At 46.5% G+C, this 18,835-nt stretch overlaps 1 protein-coding gene across 4 annotated transcripts in view; it reads right to left on the reverse strand.

Moving 5' to 3' along the window:
• The window catches only part of LMF1 (lipase maturation factor 1), a 150,749-nt gene that overhangs the window by 17,799 nt on the left and 114,115 nt on the right, over nt 1-18,835 (reverse strand). For all 4 annotated transcript variants that reach the window (XR_014541375.1, XM_083584805.1, XM_083584806.1 and 1 more), the window contains one exon: nt 2,143-2,326. Coding sequence is in view for 3 of the 4 variants with exons in the window: in XM_083584805.1 (XP_083440931.1) it covers nt 2,143-2,326 (184 nt within the window). In the remaining variant the exon portion in view is untranslated. The remainder of the gene's footprint in view (nt 1-2,142; nt 2,327-18,835) is intronic.

The following is an 18,835-nucleotide window of genomic DNA, read 5'->3' on the forward strand; positions in this document are numbered from 1 at the left end:
CCGCCTGCAACATTGCGGGCCTCAGCCAATGGGCTGTGCCATATCTTTATGAAAATCTGCTTTTCTCTAAATAGTCTGGGAAGGGACTAAAAAGAAGAATGTCTAAAATGCTGCTCAGTTAACAACAAGCCCTAGTGTAGAGAAGCCATTTCTGGCTTGGGGAGAATTTTCTGTTCTTTCTTCTGGATGGCATTGAAATTAAGTATACGCTTGGGGTCCATCTGAGAAGGGAGTTTTAGTCTGAAATACCAGGAGTGCCAACTTGAAGAAAATATTGGGGGGGGGGGGCAGGTAAACCCCGCTCTGCACAACTGATCACATGAAGCGGTGAGCAAACACCATTTGAATCGCAATGCCCATCAACCAAGCTTTGATATATCACCAGATTGCAATGTTTGGCTGGTGATATATTGCAATGTTGAAAACCTCACATTGCCCAGCCCTATTTTGTACTACAACTCCCATCAGTCCCAGCCAACGTGGCAGATGGGAGTTGTAGTCCAAAACATTGGCCGGGGGGGGGGGGGCAGTTTGCCAAAGGCAAAGGCTGGTTTTTTTATTATTTTAGATGCACCAACCGATCCAGGGAAGTAGGTTGGCAGCATCCCCAAAAGACTAAGATACAGCTGTACCTTTGCAAATGGCCACCGGAAAGGAAACTGAAGCTACTGAGAATTGGACAAATAAGCAAAACTGACCCTTGCTGCATCCTGCTGCTTTTTGAAAAGAGAGACAGAGAGACAGACAAATAAAAATAATAATAACTGACTAGCACGGAGAGTTCCTCTTTTCCATCTCTGCAGGGAAACAATGCTTGTTTAAGCCTTTCTGCTACCCTGATAAACTGTTTAGTCTGAGAATATTTTGGGAGCAGTTTTTCATTGAAAAGGGAGGTCTGGACCCCTGGGAAAGTGGGTGGGTATTTCAGAAAAGCCAGGAATCGTTACGTTGCACAGAAACATAACAGGAGAGAGAAACTTGGTCAATATAAAGATGAACACATTCCTGGGACTGGGACACCTCATGCTAATTCCACCCCCCCCCAAGTCTGCCTGAGGATTGCTGGGTTGAGGTGCCTTTTGTGCAGGATCCTGGCCAGCTTGGCAGAGTTGCAGAGATAGCAGATCAGGGCCAAGGTTGCCCAATGACCTTCATGGGCGAGTGGGGATTTGAATCCTGGTCTCCTAGGTCCCAGTCTAGCACTCTAACCACTACACACCTGTCTGTCTGTCTGTCTGTCTGTCTGTCTGTCTGTCTGTCTCTATATAGAGAGAGTGTGGTACAGTAGTTAAAGTATTGGACTGTGACCTGGGAGACCAGGGTACACATCCCCACTCAGCCATGAAGCTCCCTGGGTGACCTTGGGCCAGTGCCATCTCTTAGACTAACATACCTCACAGGGTTGTTGTGAGGATTAAATGAGAAGAGGGACAGCCATGTGCACCATCCTGAAAGTCTTGGAGGAAAAGGTGGGATAAATAAAACAAGATATATGTGTGTGTAATGCAATCCTGAGGGCTAGAAACTTAAAACCAACCAACCAACCAAACAGAATACTATTGTTGAAGCCATACAGCATTCCCAGAGCCTGGGAAAATAGGACATTGTCCCTGCAGCAATAAATAACTATTATTATTTATATCAAATGCAGGGTAGACACATTGAAACGAATGAGCATTACTAACTTAGTTTCTTTAATTTCTTTTTTTTCAATGCTTTATTATCCATAATTGCATCCATATATCCACAACATGTCATTATCTATATATCAAACTTATCAAAACAAAATTCAAACAGTAGAATGTAAGTCTTCAGATCATAAAGTACATAATTTTGACTTCCCATCCTTTTCAACATCTTTCCACTCTAGTAAACCTATTACCTTAAGAGATCAATTGTATTAATAATAAACTAATAATGTACATCTATGTATACCTGTCTATTTTTACCCTTACCCTTTCTTTAATTTCAATGGATGTACTCTGAGTAGCGCTTCGTTGGGCTGGCCGCCGTCTCCCAACCTAACCTACTTCACAGGTTTGTTGCGAGGATAAACACAGGTGGCGAAGAACCTTGTGTGTACATAGGTGTCTGTGTGTTCCCATCAGACCAATGTATTGCTTCAGTCCAAGAAGGACTTACCACATCGCAAGGGCTCCGTCTTCCCCTCTGCCTCTCCGGCTTGCATCTCTTGCACTCTGGCCTTCAAGCCTTGTTCTTTGGAGCTGAAAAGGAACCCCAGGGCAGCATCGTCGAAGCAGGCAATGCTTGGCACGATGGTCAGCCAGTTAAGGAAGCTCAAGTTTCCGCTCACGATGAGGAGCACCTAAGGGCAAGAAAGAGGAGATGGACAGCTTGTGGTCAGGGGGAGATTAGTGCTTTCTTCTCAAGGCATTGCAGTTCGTGGCTGGTTACAGGTGCTAAGCAAACAGTAAGAGGGGCCTCAGAAGCTGCCTTACACCCAACCAAGTCCTTGGCCTATCTAACTCAGTGCTATCTACACCAGGCATAGACAAACTTGGCCCTCCAGATGTTTTGGGACTACAACTCCCATGATCCCTAGCTAACAGGACCAGTGGTCAGGGTGGGAATTAAGATTGCTGGAAGAAATATCAACAACCTCAGATATGCAGATGACACAACCTTGATGGCAGAAAGTGAGGAGGAATTAAAGAACCTTTTAATGAGGGTGAAAGAGGAGAGCACAAAATATTGTCTGAAGCTCAACATCAAAAAAACTAAGATCATGGCCACTGGTCCCATCACCTCCTGGCAAACAGAAGGGGAAGAAATGGAGGCAGTGAGAGATTTTACTTTCTTGGGCTCCGTGATCACTGCAGATGGTGACAGCAGTCACGAAATTAAACGATGCCTGCTTCTTGGGAGAAAAGCAATGACAAACCTAGACAGCATCTTAAAAAGCAGAGACATAAAAGGTCTGTATAGTTAAAGCTATGGTTTTCCCAGTAGTGATGTATGGAAGTGAGAGCTGGACCATAAAGAAGGCTGATCGCCGAAGAATTGATGCTTTTGAATTATGGTGCTGGAGGAGACTCTTGAGGGTCCCATGGACTGCAAGAAGATCAAACCTCTACATTCTTAAGGAAATCAGCCCTGAGTGCTCACTGGAAGGACAGATCCTCAAGCTGAGGCTCCAAGACTTTGGCCACCTCATGAGAAGAGAAGACTTCCTGGAAAAGACCCTGATGTTGGGAAAGATGGAGGGCACAAGGAGAAGGGGACGACAGAGGACGAAATGGTTGGACAGTGTTCTCGAAGCTACCAACATGAGTTTGACCAAACTGCGGGAGGCAGTGGAAGACAGGAGTGCCTGGCGTGCTCTGGTCCATGGGGTCACGAAGAGTTGGACACGACTAAACAACAACAACAAAGCTAAGCAGGATCCGGTATGGTTTCACATTGGAACCGTGTGTTGAGATTCCTGCATTGCAGGGGGTTGGACTAGATGACCCCCGGGAGTCCCTTCTGGTTCTACAATTTTATGATTCCTCTTTACAAAAATGGAATAAAATGCCTGGGTGGTGTACAGAATGCATTAAAAGCAACCAAAGATTCAAACCCAAAGTCACGAGAATCCACATTAGAAAACAGATGCTTTGTCATTGCCATCATTATTGCATCACTTAAAAGAGAGGGAGGGGAACGATGATGCACGCTGTTAGTTTGGGTCTTTGGCCACCATTCCCCCCCCCCCTACTTTTAAATGATCTACATCCACAAATATGAAGCAGTCCACTTCATTAACATTTCTCACTTCTTCTGCTCAATTGCATTCCTGCGCCGCCACCCCACTTTCCAATATTGACTCAATTTGAAGAAAATAATTCCCTGAGTTGCCCCTCTGACACAGGATCACCTTACTACTTTATATGTAGTAACTGGGTGGTCTGTTCTGTTTTCCTTTCCTTTCCTTCTTTTTTTTTGCTTTATTGCTTGGGAGATTGAAAAAGAAGAATCTTATTTCTAACAGCTGTACTGTGTGTGTGTGTGTGTGTGTGTGTGTGTGTGTGTGTGTGTAATCAAATAAATAAATAAATAATCACAGGATTCAAAATCTGGCCTCTGAGGTTTTGACATGAGGGTGGAATTATGAACCTGTCAAACATGCAGTTCTTCAGCCTGGGGCAAGCAGGTCTTTCGAGTGGTAACAGAGAATTAAGAAGAACACAAGCAGAATCTCTCTGGAACAGGCTGTAGGTGTTAGATCAGGGACAGGGAAGCTGTTGCCTTCCCCATCTTTTCTGACTTCCATTCCGACCAACCCTGGCCAGCATGCCTAATGGTCAGGGGTGACAGAAACTGTTGTCCAGCAAGCTCTGGGTGGTCAGAAGCTCTCCAGTCCTGGCCCAGAAGCACTGTCTTTTCCTCACATCAAGGCATCATTTGCAAGCCTGGTGGGCTTTCCGATGCTTAGGACTACAACTCCCATCAGCCCCAGCCAGCATGAGCATGTGATGCTGGGGCTTCTGGGAGCTGTAGTCTGAGACATCTGGAGAGCATCAGGTTGGCAAAGGCCGCCTTAAACCAAGACCTGCTCCCCCCACATCCCAAGTCTGCTCCTGAATCGCAAAGGTTTTCTTTTATTAAGGCACAGTATTAATCACAGTAATTGGGTAGGAACGGTAAGGTTATAAAACTACAGAATGTCTAATGAGCAAAAGCCTGAAATGAGGAGCTGGGACCTCTTTTTTTTAATCTAATAATGTCAGTTTTATGGATTATGACTGGAGTTTTATGAAGTGCGATATGAAATACTGTGGATTCATGGCTCTCGCTGGATTAATTTGGGTGGGGGGGTGAGAGTGGTTTCCCTCCTTCAGCCCCCCAAACAATTATTCCTTGTGTTTCTCTCCCCTTAGCCCTGGCAAGGGAGCCCAAATGCTAGGAAATGGGGCAGGTACCGTCAGAAATCTTTTACAGGTCCGTACACGGTTTGAACCCTAATTGCAGATCATTATAGGCATTTGGTAGGTACCAGCCAGAAACTCATAATCTCCGCCAGACAGTATATCCTTCCAGAAGGAGCTGTAACAACAACTTGCAAACTGTTCCAGCGCACAGACCAGGGGCGGCTATTAGTGTGTGGGCTAAAAGGCACCACAGGGGCAACAGAGTGCCCTGGAAACTATGAGGAAGGGCCATAGCTTAGTGGTAGAACACCTGCTTTGCATGCAGAAGGTCTCAGGTTCGATCCCCGATGAACCTTTTGCATGCAGAAGGTCTCCGGTTCAATCTCACAGCCAGGTAGAGCCACTGCCAGTCAGTATATTATTATTAGAATCATAGAACTGGGCAGTTAGAAGGGACTATTGAGAATCATCTAGTCCAACCCCCTGGATTGCAGGAATATGCAGCTGCCCCATATAGGGATCAAACATGCAACCTTGGCATTATCAGCACCCGGCTCTAACCAACTGAGCTATCCAGGTAGATAGTCCTGAGCCAGTGGTATGAGGCAGCTTCCTGTGTTCCTATTCAATCAGCTGTTTCTTCATGACTGTGAGAACTAGAATGCAGATAGGGTTGTGAAAAGACTCCCTGCCTGAAACCCTGGAGATGCAGCCAAGGCAGAACTGACCCAATGGTATTAAGGCAGCTTTCGCTTGAATCGACCCTTCATTCAGATCCATGAGGACTAGAATCTTACTTTATAGTTATGGAAAGAGCCGCAACTCAGTGGTACAGCACCTGCTTTTGCATGTAGAAAGTCTCAGGCACGACACTCGGCACCTCCAGGTAGGGCTGTGGAAAGACCCCTGCTGGAAACCCTGGAGAGCTGCTGCCAGTCAGTGTAGACACTACTGAGCTAGATGGATCCATGGCTCAGTGTAAGGCAGTGTAATGTCCCTACCTACTCTAACCACACAGCCTACTTGCCCTGTGTGCCATTTACAGATCACATCATTGAAAATGCAAAACTGCTTTGGAGGGGGGGACACACAGAATTGTAGAGTTGGAAGGGAGGTGCTCCCAGTTACTTGTCATTTTAAAAAATTGAACCAGGAGTGCCGAATTCAGATGACTTGGAGGGTAAAACTCCCCTGTTGTTGTTAATCTGCCCTTTACCCCAAGGTCCCAGGGAGGGTCATGACAATGAAAACACAATACAGTGGTACCTCGGGTTACAGACGCTTCAGGTTACAGACTCCACTAACCCAGAAATAGTGCTTCAGGTAAAGAACTTTGCTTCAGGATAAGAACAGAAATTGGGCTCCGGCGGCACAGTGGCAGCAGGAGATCCCATTAGCTAAAGTGGTGCTTCAGGTTAAGAACAGTTTCAGGTTAAGAACGGACCTCCAGAACGAATTAAGTTCTTAACCCAAGGTACCACTGTATTTAAAAGCAGGTTCAGTGTGGAAGAGGGTGCTGAGGGTCGTCCCCCCCCCGCCCCGGCCACCGAGTGGGTTGGCTGGTGCACTGTCCAAATCAGGGCCTTCCTCTCGGCAACGCTAGGATCCTGAGGCAACAGCCATGACATCAGGGACTTCACTGCTTCCCAAAAAAACCCACCAATATTTGTTCTTCCAGGTCCTCTGGGATGGAACTGAGTCTAGGAGTTATTTTGCTGCGTTAAGGGCAGGCTCCTAGATTGCTCATTAGGAAGGAGACGGCGAGCAAGAGGTAACCCCCCCTCTCCTCAGGGTGACAGAAAGTAGTTCTTGGAAAAACCACAACACGTTGACTTCTCTATTGCACATGGGACAGCAAAGGAGTTTCCAAGGAGTAATTCAAGCCAGTGACAGGCTGTGGAAAGCGGTGGGCAATCCGGGGGCAGCCTCCCGAACTTTTACAAGTGCATACTAGATATATTATCTTACCAAGCGAGGTGAACCCTGTTGATGCCTAGCCAAGTCAGTTCCAGGAATTTATAGGAGTTTAGGTTGGGTTTTTTTTTAAAAAAAGAAAGCAGAAAGGAAAAAAAGAAAAAGGGAGAGGGGAAGAGAGAGAGAGAGAGAGAGAGAGAGAGAGAGAGAGAGAGAGAGAGAGAAGTCTCTCCTTTAAAAAACAAGAAGTTAAAGGAAATTTATTGCCCTGTCAAAAGCAAGGCTCTTAACCCAAACTCAGCACTTGGGTATCCAGTTTCCATCTTTGGCTGCACTTGCTGACACCCGCCTGCCTCGCTTCGCGCCAGCCGCCCGCCAGCCTGGGCCAGAAGAAATGTACACATGGCCTCGGATGGAGCAGCAGCACCAAAGGTGTCAAAACGTAAAGAGAGTCAACCCACAGAAAGCAGGTGGGAAGGCTGCCACGAGAATAGGATATGGGAGAGTCGCAGGGCTCATGCAGAGAAACCCTCACAGCAGAGTTTGTGACTCCAGGAAAGTCCCTTTTCTCCTTGATATAGTGAAGGGATCCCCACGACTGGGTGGGGCCACCAGGTCCTAAATTTCCTGAATGGAATCGCATTCCGCTTTTTGGAATTAACGGTGCTCAGCGGGCTGATATCAGATGGTGAGATAAGCTGGTGCTATTATCATCCCAGGAAAATCATGATATACTGGTGCAGCCTTTCTCAACCTCGGGTCCCCAGATATTGTTGGACTACAATTCCCATCCTCCCTAGCAAGCAGAGCCCGTGGTCAGAGATGATGGGAGTTGTAGTCCAACAACGTTTTGGGACCTAAGTTTGAGAAAAGCTGAACTGGTGGGTTAAGCCCACTTTTGATATGTTATTACTTAACTTATTTTTTAACTTCTTCATCATCATCATCACATATTTAACAATATTTATATGCCACTCAACCATCAAAAAACCTCTATGTAGTCTATACACAAAAATCACCAGTAAAATCACCAGTAAAATCAGGTGTTAAAAACAAATTATCCTTAAAAACCCCTGAAAAAATAAAAACTGGAGTCTTAAAATATACCTTATAAAACAAAATTACGTATTAAAATACATGCAATAGAACCATACAATTGTACAGCTGCAAGGGCCCCAAACAGTCACATAGAATGCAGGAATGTCAAATTTATGTGTCAAGTTAGACTTGCTAAAACTTTTTTCCTTAAAGCAGGTGCTGAAAACAGTATAGCAAAGATGCTGGCCTAATATCAATGGGCAGGGAGTTCCAAAGTGTAGGTGGTGCCACATGGAAGAGTGGCTTCATTGCATTATGTGACGCTTCTAAAACTGCCAGTTCTAAGGATTGAAAAGGATTAGCTGTAAATGTGTAAATTTGCTTCCTAAACCATGCACAAGCAGATCATAGAAAAGTAGTAGAATGTAAAATATGCAATCAACACTGGAACCCAAGAGATTCTTTTGCAGCCGGATCTTAACCCTCTTTACTCAGAAATAAGGAGGACAGTGGTTCTCAAACTTTTTTTTCAGTGGGCCACACTTTCAGAATAAAATTTGCTTGTGCCACACCATTTTTTTAAGGGATAATACACTGGAAAACAAAAAGAAACAATACCTAGCAGTGCTTGATTTATAACACAGAACAAAACTACTTTATAATATGATCACAGGGCATCCAGAAAGTATGTGGCTACATAAGAACACGACTCATTCTCAAAATATAATACTGATTGTCTTTGAATCTGCCTGCCACACTTGCCATACTCTCCTGTCACACCAGTGTGGTACACCACACCCTGAAGTAGCTAGGACTTGCTCTCTGGGGGCAGGAGCAAAGCATTGCAGACTCACTGCCTGTCTCCTGGAAATGTCGGCCAAGTTACGATCATATCTGGGTCAAAGGTTGGGAAGCAATTTTACTTGGATGGAACTAAAGCAAATTCTTGATTAGCTTTTAATCAAACACAGGACAAGAAGATGGGGGGAAAAAACTGGAAGTCTTGGAGGTCATCCCAACCCACAAGTGGTTCTTATCCAAGTCTGTTGGTATTACCAGTTATAGAGCAAAAACCACCATCTGAGTAATTGGGATTTATATTCCAGTCCAGAAACCAGTAATCACTGAGTTACCAGGGAAATTTTGCCCCAAAGCAAGAGCCACAGCAAAATTGCAAATCCAGCCAGAGGAGAGATGTGTGACAGCATTCAAGGGAAGTCTAAAGGACTTCGCCTGGGTGAAACAAACGTTGAATGCCCTTGTGGCGACAATGCATTTCTCACTTCTGCCACAGTAAAAAAAAGTCCTTCCTGGGCAAAAGTGAAAAGATGTAGTGATGGCCACTAACTGGGATGACTTTAAAAGGGGATTGGACAAATTGATGGAGGATAAAAACTGGGTCCTGCTGGATGAGTCCAATGGCCCATCTTGTCCAACATGCTTTTCTCACAATGGCCAACCAGATGCCTGTGGAAAGTGCACAACATGGATCAGGGCACAAAAGCAACTCTCTTCTTGTGGTTTCCAGCAACTGGTGTTCTGAACCATACTGTCCCCAGATGTAGAGGCAGAGTATAGCCATTGATGGCCTTCTCCATGAATTTGCCTAATCCTATTTTGAAGCCATCCAAGTTGGTGGTCATCACTGCCTCCTCTTGGCATTCCAGAGTTTAATTCTGTGCTGCATGATGAAGTATTTTCTTTTATCTGTCCGGACTCTCCCAACATTCAGATTCGTTGGATCTCCACAGGGACTACTGACCCTGATGGCTATGTCCTGCCTCCACTGTTGGAGGCAGCAAGGGTTCTGAATACCAGCTGCTGGAAAATACCAGCTGTTAGGAGAGAGTTGCTGCTGTACTCAGGTCCTGCTTGGGGGCTTTTCATCATGGGCATCCTGTTGGCCATTGTAAGAAGAGGATGCTGAGTATTATTGGCCTGATCTAGCAGGCTTTCCTTACATTTTTATAAACAATAAAATGACAGCAGGTACTGAGGTGCCCAGTCCAAGGGCATGCCTTGAACCACAGGCCATCTTTTGCCGCATGGTGTCCAAACACCAGTTCCTGGAAATTGCAAGCGAGGAGAGTTGCTGTTGCACTCAGACCCTGCTTGTGGTCTCCTTCTCATTGAAGCATCTGGTTAACCACTGTGAGAGCAGAAGGTTGTGTGCACCGTTAGTCCTACTCAGAGTTGGTCCACTGGAATAAATAGGCACATCTAACTGTGGGCCATTCATTTCAAAAGGTGTACCATGACTAGAACTTAGCTGGATGCCACCAAGGCTACTGGGCCAGATGAGTCGTTGGTCTGATCCAGATGCCAGATGTCTTTTTAAGTTTATCTGAGGAATTGAGGGAAACAAATAAGACAACTGTTTCTCAACCCACTCCTTCCATCTCTGCTGTCTACCAAAGTTATTTAGATCCAGGCTTCATTTGTCTCTTAGCGTTGGACAGTAATATCTACAAGATAGGAGTCAAGGAAGGATCACTGCTGACTGATTTGATGCACGCATGGAAACAAGAAGCTGCTCCTTCGATCTGTTTCTTCCCATGGCTACTTGTTTGACTCATAATAAAATTTTGAGTAACTCCAGGCCCACAGCAACATCTGCAGGGCAATATTTCCCTTGGACTGGCTGTGCAGCATTGCCATGAGCCAAGATTTCAAAATCTGGGGTAACCTGCTTTCCCCCCTGTTTGGAACTATGCTTTTTGGCACATTTCTTCCACTAACACATTACACAAGTCAAGATTTTTAAATTAACCAAGGGGGCTCTTGCAAGGTTGGTTTAAAACAGAAAACCCAAGCTGAATATATTCCGTTAACGAACTCCACACACACACCAACTTCTGAATTATAGAAAAAGTAAGAATATTTATAAATACTTGCATATCTGCTATTCAGCATCTCCTGGTCATAGGGGAACAGTTAAGGGAAGAGGTGATGGCAGGGAACCTAGCATACATGCAGGGTTCTATCTCAGCATCTCCATTCAAATTTTGACATCTCTGGTAATCGTAAGGCCCCAAAACTGCTGTCTGCCAAAGATCCAGGAGCAACACTGCCAAGAGCAGGGACTTAGATGGACAAGACATCTCACCTGGCACAAGGCTGTTCCTATGAATATATTTTTCAAGGTGGGAGCGGGGTGGGTATAGCTCCATGGTAGAGCATATCCTTGGCAAGCAGGTGATCCCTACATCAATCCTTGACATCTTGACATATCTGAATCTCAGGTATCAGCTGTTGGGAAAGACTAGCCTCTTAGCCCCTACAGAATCTCTGCCACTCAGACCAGATAAGATAAAGAGTTCCCCAACCGTTCCTGGGCCAAGAGAAGTGTCGTGGGCACCACCAAAAAGCCCATTTCACAGATGAAAAAATGATGATGCTCAGAAACATTACCAGCCCAAAAAAACACACCCAGAAAAAAACACCTACACCACCCTGACAGAAACATATAAGGCCTGACCGAAAATGGCAGGAAAAGCCACCAAAAGCCCAAAAATGTTTTCTTAAAAATGGGATAGGCAGATGGCCTTGGTGGTGGTGGAATCTGTGGGCAGTGTTATGTCCAAGGGTGCCACATTAGGGACCCCCTAGGCTAGATGGACCAGCAGTGCAATTGGAAGGGGTGGGATTTTTGCAGGGAGCACAGTGCATAAGGAGGGGAGACTTAACTCATTAAAAGTCCTAATAAAAATTATACACATAAACTGGGCCTGCTATTAATCTCAGAAGGGGAGCTTCCACTGGCCCCCAACAGCACCTTACTAGTCCTATGTTTACTGTCAGCAGGTTCATATTCAATTGGGAAAGGTGGGGCTGCATGCCTTTAATACATGCATTTGACAAGTAACAATCTTTTGCAAGATTGTAAGAATCATCTGCAAGACGCACGACAAGATCCAGGTGTGACAGATCGAGGAGACTCCAAGGCAAACCACCCCCTGCTGGAAGACCTTGGCTCCTTTGTGCTTTTCCTCCGCCGGAGTCATCCTGCTAAGAACACGGGACACACATTGTTTTGTGTGGTTTCCCTACGATTGGGCAGCACAAAATTGTTCTGACAGCTAAAAGGAACCCCGGAGGAGTCTGCAAAACCATCATGTTTACAGACGGGTGCCAGAGGGATGGGAGGCCAGCCCAGTGCGGCCGGCGTTCAAATGGGCCCCTCTGGAGCAAGGCTGTACTGATTTGAGGGCAGGAAACAAGCCAGGAGGCATCCACGTTCCCACTGCAATTGAAACAAGCTCTTCAGGACAGCGGGAAGAGAGCCATCGCTTGGACCAAAGCCTCACGTTTCAGTGACATCCAGCTGTTGAAGATGCCATAAGAACAGAAGAGCACAAGAGGCGCCCTCCTGGATCAGGCCAATAGCTCATCTTGTCCACCATTCTCACAGGGATCAACCAGATGCCCCAACGGGAAGCCCACAGGCAGGATTCGAACACAAGACCTCTCGCCCCACCAGCATGACTAGTAGCCATTGGCAGTCTCCTCCTCCTCCATGAGCTTGTCTAATCCTCTTTAAAAGTCGTCCAAGATGGTGGCCACCACTACTTCTTGTGGAAATGAATTCCACAGTTTAACTCTGTGCTGCGCAAAGGACGTTCTTTTATCTGTCCTGAATATTCCAATGCTCAGCCTCTTCGAATGACCATGAGTTCTAGCATTATGAGAGATGGTCCACTTTCCCCATGGCATGCATAATTTTATAAGCATCTGTAAGGTCACCTTTTACCTTTTCTCTAAATAAATCATCCCAAGGGCTGCAACCGTTCCTCACAGGGGAGCTGCTCCATCCACTTGGTGATTTTGGCAGCCTTTTCCTGAACTTTGTCAAACAAGAATCCCAGATCTCAGGGATGGAAAATCTGTCGCCCTCCAGACCTATGACTCTCACCATCCCTGACCACTGGGCATTCTGGGGAGGCTGGGGGTTGTGGTCCAATAACACCAAACCAGGAAACCAAGCCTTATGAGGACTGGTTGAAGGAGCTGGTTATGTTTAGCCTAGTAAAGAGGAGACTGAGAGGTGATATGGTAACCACCTTCCAATATCTAAAGGGCTGTCACATGGAAGATGGAGCAAACATGTTTTCTCCTGCTCTGGTGCTCTGGAGGGTAGAATTCGAACCAATGGCTTCAAGTTACAAGAAAGGAGATTCCCACTGAACATCAGGAAGAATTTTCCGATAGCAAGAACTGTTTGACAGTGGAATGGTCTCCCTTGGGAGGTGGTGGACTCTTCTTCCTTAGAGGTCTTTAGGCAGAGATTGGACGGCCATTTGTCATAGATGCTTTAGCTGAGATTCCTGCATTGCAGGGGGTTGAACTAAATCACCTTTGGGGTCCCTTCCAGCTCTACGATTCTATAATTCTATGAACACTTGGAGAGCCTCTGGATAGCCACCCTTGGTCTACACTGACTGACAGTGGCACAAATGGAGCTTAATTGACAATCAGTTCACCCAGAAATTCTAAGAATGACTTTCAGGTGTCATTCAGAGATTTTCGAATGGATTCAGGGACTCAGTTAATCTAGCCTAGTGCATTCTGAGCATGAAGCCTGCTGTATCTTGTGGATGGGAGACAGTAAGAAATGACACATCACAAACATTCCCCAGGACCATCCACGACAAGCCTCAAAGAGCCGTTGCCTTTTGCTGAAGCTTTCTGTGCTTGCCCCAAGCCCCCAAAACACTTCCATCCCATTTGCCTCTTTTTTAAAATGAGAAAATAAGGACACCATTTTCGAGCCATCTGCAAGGGGGACGGCATCTTGTCCTGTTAAACCAGCATGCCCTCAGATCACAGAGACTCCAAACATCCTGTGCGTTTTGGAAAGCACCCAGCTCACATCGTGCGTAAAAGCCTCGTCCTGTAAGGGACACGTCCAACCTCTCTTTCGGTTCCAGGGCCAGATCTGTCATAATCGAGCCCTCCCAGAATCACAGCCGCAGGGTGCCTCAGCGAGGTAGGGATGTCTCGTACAGGGTGCGGGCTCAGCGGCCAAGTGTGGCCTTGGAATGGGACAGTTGGGGGGCGGTCAGTGTGCAGGGCCCCCATCTCGACATACCAATGCCATCACCAATTTGCTCTGGGGGGACTTTGTGAGATACAACCAACCAGTGTGTGGCTCCTGTCCCGCGACAGAGCTAAAACATTTTCTACTTTTCAGAGTTCTAGGAAAAAGCTCTTTAGCTTTGCAGCCTTGTTGAAAAGCCTGCAAAAATTCCCAGCCTTTTGTCAGCATGCCAAGAGGCTAGTAGACTGCATTTCCAGACTGGCTGTGGAGAAGGGGAAGGACTGTAGCTCAGTGGTTAGAGCATCTGCTTTGCATGCAGAAAGTCCCATGTTCGATTCCCCAATGGCATTTCCAGGCAGGGCTGGGAGAGACTCCTGCCTGGAACTCTGGAGAGCAGCTGCCAGTCAATGTAAGTCTCGGTCTTGAATACAGCAATGACTTAGACCGTAACATAGGAAGCTGCCATGATGACTATGCTCTTCCTCCATGGTCAGAAGCAGCAATACTTCTGAATACCAGTTGCTGGAAAGCACAGGGGAGAAGAGAGTGCCTCTGTACTTGCAGGTTTCCCATCTGGCTGGCCACTGTGAGAACAGGATGCTGGACTTGGTGGGCCATTGGCCTGATCCAGCAGGACTCTTCTCATGTTCTTATGATCCTGAGCACTGGCCCTGCTGGCTGCTGGAGCCCAGCAAGGTGTTGGTGGACCAGAGGTTCCCCATCCCTGACTCTCCTGGTTCTGCCAGCAACACTGAAAGCAGGAGCAGATCAGTAAGAGGGGAGGGGAGCACAAGGAAGGGAATGCGAAAGAAGCAATCTGAGGGCAAAATGCTCGGTAGCCCATGGGGGACGGAGTCCAGATGTTGCAAGGTCAGCCAAGGAGGAAGAGGAAGTGTTTTCTGCACAATTCCCCGCAGCATTTTTAATTTACTGCAGCCTTGCGTAGGACACATGTGGGAGAATCACAGGTGGAGCTTGAAGGCTGAGGATAAACATGGTGTGGAACACAAAAGTTGGTTCTCTTTGAACGGCAGAGTTCCCCTGTCCCGCCAAGGCAACCATCCCAAAGAAGACTTTCTCCCTTATGAAATGCACATTTGGCACGATGGCGACTAAGGCAGAGTGCTTTGAACACCTCCAAGTGCCCTATAAATGCTAGGTGTTGCTCCTTTTTCAAGGCACGCTTGCTTCTTTAGTTTCTCTTGCAATACGCAGGTTTGGGGAAAACAAGAGTTAGTCATTTATTGATGTCATTCGTTGAACTCCCAGGCTTCGCCAACATGATGCCCTACAGATGTTTTGGATTACCTCTGGAGAAATGCTTTTTCTCTCTCTCTCTTAACACTAGAACTCGTGGGCAGCCCATGAAGCTGAATGTTGGACGTTTCAGGACAGATAAAAAGCTTCTCCATGCAGTGCAGAGTTAACCTATGGAACTCACTCCCACAAGAGGGCAAGAATGGCCCACGAACTTGGATGGCATTAAAAGAGGACTGGAAGAATTCACAGAGGAAAAGGCTCTCAATGGCTACTAATCACAAGAGCTATGCTGTGCCTCCACAGCTGGAGGCAGCAATGGCTCTGAATACCAGTTGCCAGAAACGACAGGAGGGGAGAGAGTCCTCTTTTGCTGGGGTCCTGCTTGCTGGTTTCCCACAGGCATGTGACTGGCTTCTTTGAGAGCAGGATGCTGGACTAGGTGGGCCACTGGCCTGATGTAGCAGGGTTTTATTTTGTTATGTTCTTATGTGATACTCTTACTGCTTGGGGGGGGTGCTTTGAAAATGCAGGAGGGAAAGGCAGTAGAGCACTCACTTTGTATGCAGAAGGTTATGTTTTTAACTCCCATCAGCTGGACGGGCTGCGGCAAATGGAAGTTGCAATCCAAGAGATCTATCTGGAGAGCACCAGGCTGGTGAAGAATGATTAATATTACAGTGGTACCTCAGGTTACGAACTTAATTCGTTCTGGAGGACTATTCTTAACCTGAAACTGTTCTTAACCTGAAGCACCACTTTAGCTAATGGGGCCTGCTGCTGCTGCCGTGCCGCCGGAGCACGATTTTTGTTCTCATCCTGAAGCAAAGTTCTTAACCCGAGGTAATATTTCTGGGTTAGCGGAGTCTGTAACCTGAAGCATATGTAACCTGAAAGATACCTTTCCAGCAAGGCTTGATGCTTTCAAAGCCTTCCTCGTGGGCCCTTTGAAATCTCCGTTCCACCTGCAAATTGCTCTCCATTTTGCTAAATATCATACTAACGAAGCATCTCTGTCCCACAGTGGGGTTCAAGCTGAGGTTGTGCATCCACACTGTGGATGCTGCGGGCCCTACAGGAAGTCTGCGTTACAGACACTTATTTCACCTGGACCAGTCAGACTTCAGACAAGAGGTGTTTATATACCTGATTTATTTTTAGAGCTCTACGGGGAATGGAGCCTCTGAAGTTGGTCCTCCTTCGGGGTATCATTTACTCTGAGCAGCCGGAAGAAAGCAGGGTTTTCCAGCAGGCATTTTTCCTGCAACGCCTATGCGCCCAGACCTTTGATGCTCTCTCCAGTATCGTGTTTTGCAAGGGGGAGAGAAAAACACTGTCACTCCAGCTCTCTCTCCATGCAGGGCAGGAAGGACAACAAAGGGCTGAACTGAAATCTGAATGAGAGGACCTTCTTTGGAAGGGGGTTATCTCCAAGATGTCATCACGAGACAGTTACCTTTATGGATCCAACCAATCCAGCCTTTCTGATTATCAAGATAGTGCATAATAATAAATAAGAGCACATTAAAGGAACTGAATAAGCTGACAACCGCCCCCCGCCCCCGGGGAAAAAGGCAAAAGGGGAAAAATACATCCAAACCAAGGTTCCATCTGCGCCATATATTTAAAGCGGTATGATACCACTTTAAACAGCCATGGTTCCCCCCTCCCCCAAAAAAGAATCCTGGGAACTGTAGTTTATTGAGGGTGGTGAGAGTTGTTAGGAAGCCCCTCCCAGAGCTACAATTCCCAGAGTTCTCCTGGGAAGAAAGAAGAAAGAAGGCTGATCGCCGAAGAATTGATGCTTTTGAATTATGGTGCTGGAGGAGACTCTTGAGAGTCCCATGGACTGCAAGAAGATCAAACGCATCCATTCTTAAGGAAATGAGCCCTGAGTGCTCACTGGAAGGACAGATCGTGAAGCTGAGACTCCAATACTTTGGCCACCTCATGAGAAGAGAAGACTCCCTGGAAAAGACCCTGATGTTGGGAAAGATTGAGGGCACAAGGAGAAGGGGACGGCAGAGGACGAGATGGTTGGACAGTGTTCTCGAAGCTACAAACATGAGTCTGACCAAACTGCGGGAGACAGTGGAAGACAGAAGTGCCTGGCGTCAGTGGCGTAGCGTGGGGGGTGCAGGGGGGGCCAGCCGCACCGGGCGCAACATCTGGGGGTTAGGGCAAATCCACGGGTTAGGGGGCGCAAATCCACGGGTTAGGGGGCGCAAATTACTTGCCTTGCCCCGGGTGCTGACAACCCACGCTATGCCACTGCCTGGCGTGCTCTGGTCCATGGGGTCACGAAGAGTCAGACACGACTAAACGACTAAACAACAAAAAATTATCAGCATTTTAGTGTGCCTTTGTCTTAATATACAGTATACATTTCTGAATGGAATTTTTCCCCAATAGAGACATTATTGCAAGCAATTTTCGTAAGAACATTTGAATGCAGCAACATAAGAGCCTATAAGCCAAGTCCCAATTCAACAAGGGTGGCTTCTTTCACACAGCTAACTGTTTCTTTTCAAGTAAATAACACATTTTATTTCCTCTAATCGTGTTTGGATACTTATAAACACCTCCCTTTTTTCAAATTAGTATAAATCTCCTGCAAAGGGAAAACCCCAGTATTTACCGTATTCCTCATAAGAAGACATATTTGGTTGTCTCCAATGTTAGGCATACTCAGAGTAGACCTGTTCAATTTGATGGTCTTGATTAAATTAGGTCCCTTTTTTCTTCACTGAGTCTACTCTGATTAGAACTTAGTTGGTTACAGCCCAATGCTTTTACCAGAAGACAAATTAAAAGCATTCATTGAATCGGGTCCTTAATTTGCACGCATATCATTCTAACACATCTGATCAGGTCAACAGGACTTAATACAGCTTTTCGTCAACCTATTTTGTCCATTCAGGAAAAACAGATGCTCAGAGCAGAGGAAACAGTAGCAAAAGTGAGCTACTAACTCACAGCCAAGCCCTTTTAGAATAAAAGCACCTGAGAAATGTTGAGAGGGTTCCTCATCCAACCACCTACTCCTAAGAAACCCAGGAAGAAAAGATTACAGGAATTTGCCTTATACAGAGTCAGATCATTGGTGCATCTAGCTCACTGTTGTCAACACTGACTGGCAGCAGCTCTCCAGGGTGTCAGGGGGACATTTCCAGCGCTACCTGAAGATGCCGGGAATTGAACCTGGGACCTTCTGCATGCAAAGCAGATGCTCTTCTATTGCCCTACGGCCTTTCCCCAAAGATGCAGGAACAAAGCAAACTGCTTTATACTGAGTCAGGCCATTGGCTTATTGTCTACACTGACTGGCAGCAGCTCACCAGTGTTTCAGGTAGTCTTTTCCGCCCTACCTGGAGAGGCCAAGGAGTGAATCTGGGATCTTCTGCATGCCAAGCCAATCATCTACCACTGGATTGCGGCCTGAGCCCTGCTCTGGAACAGCCTTTTGAACAGGCACATTCGATTTCTACGTGTTTAAAAAAGGGGGGGAGTTGCTCTTTTTCATTTTCCAAGCGACTTACTGTATGATTAATTGTGCATCCCACCACTGCTAAAGCAGAGTTTGAGTGCGCCAGGCAAGCAGCGACTCCACTTCTCCAGAGCTGGTAATGGTCCCATTCGCTTGACCCTTTCCAATTAATCAAGCTCACGACATGATTAAAAAGGCATGATTCACGTCTCGGGCGAGGTGCGCCGTGAA

The sequence above is a fragment of the Podarcis filfolensis genome (genome assembly GCF_964270895.1).
Source record: "Podarcis filfolensis genome assembly, chromosome: 14".
Taxonomy (NCBI): domain Eukaryota; kingdom Metazoa; phylum Chordata; class Lepidosauria; order Squamata; family Lacertidae; genus Podarcis; species Podarcis filfolensis.